This window comes from Antedon mediterranea, chromosome 2 (assembly GCF_964355755.1).
Source record: "Antedon mediterranea chromosome 2, ecAntMedi1.1, whole genome shotgun sequence".
Lineage (NCBI taxonomy): Eukaryota > Metazoa > Echinodermata > Crinoidea > Comatulida > Antedonidae > Antedon > Antedon mediterranea.
In genome coordinates this window covers 15,136,550-15,147,053 of record NC_092671.1, presented here as the reverse complement: position 1 = coordinate 15,147,053, position 10,504 = coordinate 15,136,550, and the positions used below count along the sequence as shown (strand labels likewise).

General features: G+C 28.2%; 1 protein-coding gene across 1 annotated transcript; it reads right to left on the bottom strand.

Moving 5' to 3' along the window:
* Nucleotides 1–254: 254 nt before the first annotated feature.
* On the bottom strand, nt 255–3,493 carry LOC140039311 (uncharacterized). Its single transcript, XM_072084916.1, has 10 exons — nt 3,406–3,493; nt 3,160–3,279; nt 2,858–2,983; nt 2,648–2,764; nt 2,434–2,553; nt 2,088–2,213; nt 1,486–1,602; nt 949–1,068; nt 532–651; nt 255–289 (listed from the first exon to the last, which is right to left on the bottom strand). Exons 1-10 carry the CDS (start codon nt 3,491–3,493, stop codon nt 255–257), a joined length of 1,089 nt encoding a protein of 362 aa, XP_071941017.1.
* Nucleotides 3,494–10,504: the final 7,011 nt, after the last annotated feature.

Here is a 10,504-nt window from a genome sequence, read left to right as displayed (position 1 = left end):
AAAAATGTATTATTATTAGGCCCTATTATTATTATCTTAATGAAGATAAATTAACTTTTACATATTTATTCATTTATTAATATAAATTCTTATAAAACAGTATTAAAATTACCAAATATATTATATAATATAAATAAATTCACAAATATTAGAAATATCTTACTGAATGATTATTGGAGATGTGATAGAAATAGAATCGTGTTAAACATTGTTTTCACACAATTCCTGCTTATTTATATAATATTTATTTCATATTATCCTCCGTATGGGGCGTAGTAACCAGAAGTATCTGCAAGTAAAATTGTAAAATGTTAGTCTTATCACATAAATCACTGTACTCCGAGAGGCATTGTTAATTATGACATAGGAGTCTTGTTAGTAACAAATAAATCACTGTAGACCGAGAGGCATTGTTAATTATGACATAGGAGTCTTGTTAGTAACAAATAAATCACTGTACTCCGAGAGGCATTGTTAATTAGGTAACAAACGCATAAACACATACATTTTGTAATCCGTGTTCATACTTACATTGACATCTATTGCCAGTAGTTCCACGACGGCACCAACACCTGTAGCGTTCACACGATGGTACAAGTGGAATACAAACTCCATTGTTTTGGCACCCATGATTTTCACATGGATCAACTCCTGTTAGTGTATAAAAATATGATATTGAAACAAACAGTAATTACAGTTAGAGATTACAGAAGATCTTAAAAACCTAAATAATTAGGTACTCCTTATACTGATGAAGGGTTACTGTTACCCAAAAGCTCTGCAAATTTTTCTGGTTGTTTTAATTTATCATTTTGATTTAGCTTTTTGCTTATTTTATTTCAGTAATTTGTCTTTGGATTTCTATTAGCCTAATAATATATATACATAAGCAATATGAATGTACTGATGTGCAGACAAATTTGTATTTAAAAGAGAGTGAAGTCTTACGGGAGGCACAGTATCGTCCAGTGTAACACATGGGACAAACACACTTGTACGTATTACATCCAGTTGATTCACACACGCCACCATTACCACATTTATGACTATCGCATGCACTGCTTACATCTAGTAAAAAAAAACATAACATAGTTATTAAATATTTTTAAAACACCATAATACGGTTATCCTCTTTTGACTCTAAATTTCAACATATTTTATGCGCAACTAGAATATATCTTCATTCATGTACTTTAAAGTTAATTATTAGCAACGGTTTATGAGTTTCTAACAAGAAAAATTCTTTAATCAGTCTTTTCTATATACAAAGCTAAATGTTTAAAATATTACATATATTAATATACATGGAATAAGAATAATGTTATTAAGCTTTGTCTACACTATCAAACTAGTTTGATAAAAAAGTGTGATGTGGCCAAATATGGTAGTGATATGACATCATCGTGTCTATCCATATATGGGCATATTACATTTTTTTGTCACATCAATTTTAATAGTGTAGACAGAGCTTTAGATTTTACTCACAGTCTTGACATAGAGTGCCAGAATAACACTCTTTACATTTACATTCAGTAGTGTGGTCTGGTTTAACTACACAAGTTCCATTATTTTCACAATCAGTGTATTGACAAGGGTCAATATCTAAAAAGAAGGGAAAAAAGTTATTAGTAATAATTTATTTGTCTCAAAATAACAAGAAGAAGGAATAACTTGAATAGAAACAGTGTAGTTTTGAAAATTTATGTTGGCCAGTTTTTTTTTTTTCATTCTGAAATGAAAAAAACATAACATACACATAACTAAAAGCTCTGCCTAGGCATATGAAAATTAAATCGCATGTTTCCATACAGCTATGAAACCATCCTTTAAAATCTTATGAAAATGAGGCAATACAGTTTTCTACTTTCTTTTATTTACCCACAAATATAAAGTATAACCATTATAACACAAATAAAACATAATATATCCTGCTAACCAACAAATATAGACAGAAACAAACACACCCGATTTACCTCATAACCTCCTGCAATTCTGGTGGAGGTAATAAATGACATCTAAAAGTTATGATTTCAGGGAATTTATAACCAAATGGAATGCTTTAACAAGTAATTGAATACTGTACTTACAAGTTTCACAATTGTTTCCAGTATAGCCATATGGACAGTTGGTACATTCATATGTGCACTGACTGATGTTTGAAATAACTACACATTGCCCGCCATTACAATTCACATCTTCACAAGGGTTAATGTCTAAGTAGAAAATAATTTATTAAAATTTAGTGAAATAAATTCATACAAACACAATTAAAATTACAATTACAACAGATAGGAGGATGGAAAGTAAGACCTTTCAAAATGATTTGAAAATAATGCTGAAATGATTAATTATTATTTTATAAGAAAAATGTATAATAATTGTAAAATTATAATTAATATAAGAACTTTGTATGTATGTAGATAGGATTCTTACAATATTCACAACTGTCACCAGTATAGCATGCTGGACATTTACACCAAAAATTACAACCCTCAGAAATACAGAGACCAGAGTTTTGACATGGATTACTATCATCATTACAAGGATCATTATCTGTAACAAAAATGGGTATAAATTGTTAATTATAATTCAAATAACTTAAGTAATTGCAGTAAATAATTTTGAATTCAAAATTCAACAAACTTACATTTTTCACAGTATGTTCCAGAATAACAATCTTGACACGCGCAATAAACTTGGTAATAAGAATTAATGTAACAATTTCCACCATTTTTACAATCAACTGAGTCACATGGATTGGTATCTGAAGAATAGAATAGAGATGATTAAAGCACAAATGATTTTATATGGAATATTATTTGATAATGATTAATGAATGTAGAATTAAGTAACTTACATATTTCACAGTTATCTCCAGAATAGTGAGCAGGACAATTAATGCATTGGTATGAACACACTGAATCTGTTGAGATTACGTCACATTTGCCACCATTACAGTCAATATCACTGCAAGGATCAATTTCTGTAAAACAATAAAGTAAAATGTCATCAAATGAAATAATGTTTTAGCTGTTAATTTTTGTTTACTAGTTACAACACTGAAAAACATATCATAAGTTTTATTTAGCCATAAATTTTTACTCATTTTCTAACAAAGAGGTTCATGTAATATATGTAATATTAGACAGAGTGTTTTACCATTTTCACAACTTTCACCAGTATAGCATGCTGGACATTTACACCAAAAATTACAACCCTCAGAAATACAGAGACCAGAGTTTTCACATGGATTACTATCATCACTACAAGGATCATTATCTGTAAGAAAAAAGTGTATAATTCCATTATATTTAAATTAATAAATTGTTAGTTTTTTTTCAAATAACTTTAGTAATTTTAACTAAGATAGAAAAAATAATAATTGTTGATCAAAATTCAACAAACTTACATTTTTCACAGTATGTTCCAGAATAACAATCTTGACACGTGCAATAAACTTGATAATAAGAATTAATGTAACAATTTCCACCATTTTTACAATCAACTGAGTCACATGGATTGGTATCTGAAGAATAGAATAAAGATGATTAAAGCACAAATGATGTTATAAGGCATACTTGATAATGATTATGAATGTATAATAAGTTAATTTACATATTTCACAGTTATCTCCAGAATAGTGAGCAGGACAGTTAATACATTGGTATGAACACACTGAATCAGTTGAGATTACATCACATTTGCCACCATTACAGTCAATATCACTGCAAGGATCAATTTCTGTAAAACAATAAAGTAAAATGTCATCAAATTAAATAATGTTTTTGCTCTTGATTTTTGTTTACTAGTTACAACCTATCATAAATTGTATTTAGGCATTACATTTTCAAATTAGTTGATTTGTACTCATTTCTAACAAAAAGGTTCATTAAATATATGTAAGATGTTAGACAGTGTCTTACCATTTTCACAACTGTCACCAGTATAGCATGCGGGACATTTACACCAAAAATTACAACCCTCAGAAATACAGAGACCAGAGTTTTCACATGGATTACTATAATTATTACAAGGATCATTATCTGTAAGAAAAATGTGTATAAATTGTTATTCTTATTTCAATGAACTAAGATAAGAAATTTTGGATTCAAAATTCAACAAACTTACATTTTTCACAGTATGTTCCAGAATAACAATCTTGACACTCGCAATAAACTTGGTAATAAGAATTAATGTAACAATTTCCACCATTTTTACAATCAACTGAGTCACATGGATTGGTATCTGAAGAATAGAATAGAGATGATTAAAGCAAATGATTTTATATGGAATATTATTTGATAATGATTAATGAATGTATAATTAAGTAACTTACATATTTCACAGTTATCTCCAGAATAGTGAGCAGGACAGTTAATACATTGGTATGAACACACTGAATTAGTTGAGATTACGTCACATTTGCCACCATTACAGTCAATATCACTGCAAGGATCAATTTCTGTAAAACAATAAAGTAAAAATTCATCAAATGAAATAATGTTTTAGCTGTTAATTTTTGTTTACTAGTTACAACACTGAAAAACATATCATAAGTTTTATTTAGGCATACATTTTTACTCATTTTCTAACAAAGAGGTTAATGTAATATATGTAATATTAGACAGTGTTTTACCATTTTCACAACTTTCACCAGTATAGCATGCTGGACATTTACACCAAAAATTACAACCCTCAGAAATACAGAGACCAGAGTTTTCACATGGATTACTATCATCACTACAAGGATCATTATCTGTAAGAAAAAAGTGTATAATTCCATTATATTTAAATTAATAAATTGTTAGTTTTATTTCAAATAACTTTAGTAATTGTAACTAAGATAGAAAAAATAATAATTGTTGATCAAAATTCAACAAACTTACATTTTTCACAGTATGTTCCAGAATAACAATCTTGACATTCACAATAAACTTGATAATAAGAATTAATGTAACAATTTCCACCATTTTTACAATCAACTGAGTCACATGGATTGGTATCTGAAGAATAGAATAGAGATGATTAAAGCAAAAATGATTTTATATGGAATATTATTTGATAATGATTAATGGATGTATAATTAAGTAACTTACATATTTCACAGTTATCTCCAGAATAGTGAGCAGGACAGTTAATACATTGGTATGAACACACTGAATCTGTTGAGATTACGTCACATTTACCACCATTACAGTCAATATCACTGCAAGGATCAATTTCTGTAAAACAATAAAGTAAAATGTCATCAAATGAAATAATGTTTTAGCTGTTAATTTTTGTTTACTAGTTACAACACTGAAAAACATATCATAAGTTTTATTTAGCCATAAATTTTTACTCATTTTCTAACAAAGAGGTTCATGTAATATATGTAATATTAGACAGTGTTTTACCATTTTCACAACTTTCACCAGTATAGCATGCTGGACATTTACACCAAAAATTACAACCCTCAGAAATACAGAGACCAGAGTTTTCACATGGATTACTATAATTATTACAAGGATCATTATCTGTAAGAAAAATGTGTATAAATTGTTATTTTTATTTCAATGAACTAAGATAAGAAATTTTGGATTCGAAATTCAACAAACTTACATTTTTCACAGTATGTTCCAGAATAACAATCTTGACACTCGCAATAAACTTGGTAATAAGAATTAATGTAACAATTTCCACCATTTTTACAATCAACTGAGTCACATGGATTGGTATCTGAAGAATAGAATAGAGATGATTAAAGCAAATGATTTTATATGGAATATTATTTGATAATGATTAATGAATGTATAATTAAGTAACTTACATATTTCACAGTTATCTCCAGAATAGTGAGCAGGACAGTTAATACATTGGTATGAACACACTGAATTAGTTGAGATTACGTCACATTTGCCACCATTACAGTCAATATCACTGCAAGGATCAATTTCTGTAAAACAATAAAGTAAAAATTCATCAAATGAAATAATGTTTTAGCTGTTAATTTTTGTTTACTAGTTACAACACTGAAAAACATATCATAAGTTTTATTTAGGCATACATTTTTACTCATTTTCTAACAAAGAGGTTAATGTAATATATGTAATATTAGACAGTGTTTTACCATTTTCACAACTTTCACCAGTATAGCATGCTGGACATTTACACCAAAAATTACAACCCTCAGAAATACAGAGACCAGAGTTTTCACATGGATTACTATCATCACTACAAGGATCATTATCTGTAAGAAAAAAGTGTATAATTCCATTATATTTAAATTAATAAATTGTTAGTTTTATTTCAAATAACTTTAGTAATTGTAACTAAGATAGAAAAAATAATAATTGTTGATCAAAATTCAACAAACTTACATTTTTCACAGTATGTTCCAGAATAACAATCTTGACATTCACAATAAACTTGATAATAAGAATTAATGTAACAATTTCCACCATTTTTACAATCAACTGAGTCACATGGATTGGTATCTGAAGAATAGAATAGAGATGATTAAAGCAAAAATGATTTTATATGGAATATTATTTGATAATGATTAATGGATGTATAATTAAGTAACTTACATATTTCACAGTTATCTCCAGAATAGTGAGCAGGACAGTTAATACATTGGTATGAACACACTGAATCTGTTGAGATTACGTCACATTTACCACCATTACAGTCAATATCACTGCAAGGATCAATTTCTGTAAAACAATAAAGTAAAATGTCATCAAATGAAATAATGTTTTAGCTGTTAATTTTTGTTTACTAGTTACAACACTGAAAAACATATCATAAGTTTTATTTAGCCATAAATTTTTACTCATTTTCTAACAAAGAGGTTCATGTAATATATGTAATATTAGACAGTGTTTTACCATTTTCACAACTTTCACCAGTATAGCATGCTGGACATTTACACCAAAAATTACAACCCTCAGAAATACAGAGACCAGAGTTTTCACATGGATTACTATAATGATTACAAGGATCATTATCTGTAAGAAAAATGTGTATAAATTGTTATTTTTATTTCAATGAACTAAGATAAGAAATTTTGGATTCGAAATTCAACAAACTTACATTTTTCACAGTATGTTCCAGAATAACAATCTTGACACTCGCAATAAACTTGGTAATAAGAATTAATGTAACAATTTCCACCATTTTTACAATCAACTGAGTCACATGGATTGGTATCTGAAGAATAGAATAGAGATGATTAAAGCAAATGATTTTATATGGAATATATTTGATAATGATTAATGAATGTATAATTAAGTAAACTTACATATTTCACAGTTATCTCCAGAATAGTGAGCAGGACAGTTAATACATTGGTATGAACACACTGAATCTGTTGAGATTACGTCACATTTGCCACCATTACAGTCAATATCACTGCAAGGATCAATTTCTGTAAAACGATAAAGTAAAAATTTATCAAATGAAATAAAATTTTAGCTGTGGATTTTTGTTTACTAGGTACAGTACAACACTGAAAATGTAATATGTAAGATTTACCATTTTCACAACTGTCACCAGTATAGCATGGTGGACATTTACACCAAAAATTACAACCCTCAGAAATACAGAGACCAGAATTTTCACATGGATTATCATCATTATAACAAGGATCATTATCTGTAAGAAAAAAGTATATAATTTCATTATATTTAAATTAATAAAATAATATTAATTAATTGTAATTAAGATAAGAAAAAATAATTTTGGATTCGAAATTCAACAAACTTACATTTTTCACAGTATGTTCCAGAATAACAATCTTGACATTCGCAATATACTTGGTAATAAGAATCAATGTAACAATTTCCACTATTTTTACAGTCAACTGAGTCACATGGATTTCTTTCTAAAAAATGTAATAAAACACAAAGTTACAGTATGTTCACACAAATATTTATTTCACTTTTAACATAATATTTTAGAAAATATTTCAACTGTAGTAAGAACATCAAACTAGGCCTACAATGATTAAATTTATCAATGGCTTCATGCTATATTAACATAACATGCTATATTATCAACTTACTGAGTTCGCAATGACTTCCATAATAATATTGGGGGCAATTTCTGCATCTATATGAACATTCAGAATCTGTTGAGATGACTTCACACTCACCGCCATTACAGTTAACCTCGTTACATGGATCGGAATCTTCAAGAAACACAAAAATAGAAAACAATTGAAGGAAAATTATCAACATCAACAAAACTGTTGATATGTTGGCTCAATAGTTCATCATGTTTAAATCGAAAATTATACAAATGATTGTGAATGGAGTGGTAGGTCATATGTTAATAACACAAGAATTATTTTTGTTTCTTTTATTGTATATAGATATAATAGCAGGGCAAAGTGAAATTACACTAAGACAGTACTCAACTACAGTATAGTAGGTATAGGCCTACTATATACAATATAACAGTAAAGTACATTTTAATTAGGGTGTGAAATTATACTATATAGTAATTACACCAAGTAATTTTACTCATTGAATAAAAAAAGTCAACTTACATGTTTGGCAAACCTGCCCACTGTAACACCCTTCACATTTACAACTAGCATCACATCCATCGGATTCACAAAGTCCACCATTCTTGCACCATATACTTCCACATGGATTGTTATCTGAAAATAAGATTAAACAATAGAGTAACATAACATTGGCTTTATAATAATTTATTACTAATACTACCGTCTAAAAATCACATTGGAAAGTATTTTTCCATTATAATCCTTGTGAGTATATCCAGCATTCCTACCCAATAACACATATTATATAAAACATAAATAAATTCATTTCATTTGATTGGATGATTGTGGATCACATGGCATGCAATAGTATGCACTAATGAACGAACATTTAATAGTACTTTTTTTATTTGTATAATATTGCCTGTTATACATGTTTTCCTGTATCTTAGTATTTTTTTTTAGTATACATAATTATATTCATGAAAGTAATGATACTTACAGGTAGTACAATAGGGGCCACTATAGCATGACTCTGTGCACCGACAGTAGTAGCCTGTACCCCACGCATTGGCTACACATTCTCCATACTCGCTACATCTGTGATTTAAACATGGATCCCCTACTGGTATATAGCCTATAAGAAATCAGTGGGGTAGTAACATTTCAATCAACACTATGTATTCGAGTGTATTTGTTTCCTATTATCTTCTTCAGTCAAAACAATTAATTAATTATTGTGTGAACATTTATTTTTTCATTCATTTTGTAGTATTTTTTTTACAAAATTCTTACAATCTCAGGTATTTTATAACTTATTAATGAATAACATTGGTAATTTGTTTTCACAAAAAAAAATTTTAAATTAACACACTTTTTTATAGTATTAACTACACTAAATTTGTTATACTATTTTTTATTTTAACAATTTTAATAATTTACTAAATTTAATTTCTACAGCATTAACCATCTACACAAATATGAAATAGATAAGATAAAGACTTACCAGCATTTGCAAAATTAAATATGCTCAAAACAATTAAAGTAATTTGTAGCTCCATGGTCGTTAGTATCGGAGGATGAAATATTACATATTAAGTGAAAGTTGATCATTTATATATGGACTAATCATAATAAAGATAATATCATAACACTCCTTTACCATTCCTTAATTCAGATTTCTATAACTTAAACTTAATTCCTTTTTTTTTAAGCCATTAAGTGGTTGAAAATCGTTCAAATAGAGAGTGCTTCAGTTAAGCCGACCTCTTTAAGATGTGTTTACCAAGAATGCATCATTAGTTTCAAGTACTTGTAGGAAGGTAGTGGTTATGGGGCGCTTATAAGTTTTTTAAAAGTAAATATTAATTCTGGAAAGTAAGTCAAATTGTGGTGATATAACCACCATGAATTCTACGAAAGTCATAGCAACAGTATATACCAATAAAAATATGTTGAGAGCATGTAGTGGTTAGGAAGTCAGATGTTGAAATTAAATAACTTTGTGATGTGTTTCTTAACTATATGTCTGTTTACACAATATTGACATTAATTTATACAGGATATGAATTAATAGTTTATCGTTACAACAAATAATATAATCAGTTATAATCCAAAAACATAACGTATATATTATTATTTATAAACATTACAACTGGTAAGAACAATTTACCTAATTATGAAAATGATTCACAGATTTAAAATTAGTAAATTAAATAGCAACGAACCGAGAATCGATGTTATCAATAACAACTATGATGTGAGCATGCTTACAGTACAAAGCAATACCGCATAATAATGAATAAGCGTCCATGATTTCCAAATAAACAAAAACTCATTTAAAAATGATAAAAAGTATATACAGAAACTTTTTTTCACAAAAGGTCATTTTCCCTCCAAAAAATGGCAAAATCATCCTATCTAGACAAGTTAGGCTTATTTATCATCACTTCTTATCCTGGTCTAGTTTGCAAATGGCATTTCATGAAACAGGGTGGTTTATTTAAAACTTAAAAA

Bases quoted from the DNA above. Each gene is read 5' to 3' on its own strand.
- LOC140039311 (XM_072084916.1), bottom strand. From the start codon at position 3,493: ATGGTGGAAATTGTTACATTAATTCTTATTATCAAGTTTATTGCACGT. The intron at 3,280-3,405 runs GTTTGTTGAATT...TTTTTCTTACAG, and splicing joins ACATACTGTGAAAAATGTAA to ATAATGATCCTTGTAGTGAT. The intron at 1,603-2,087 runs GTAAGTACAGTA...CCTTCTTTTTAG, and splicing joins TGGAAACAATTGTGAAACTT to ATATTGACCCTTGTCAATAC.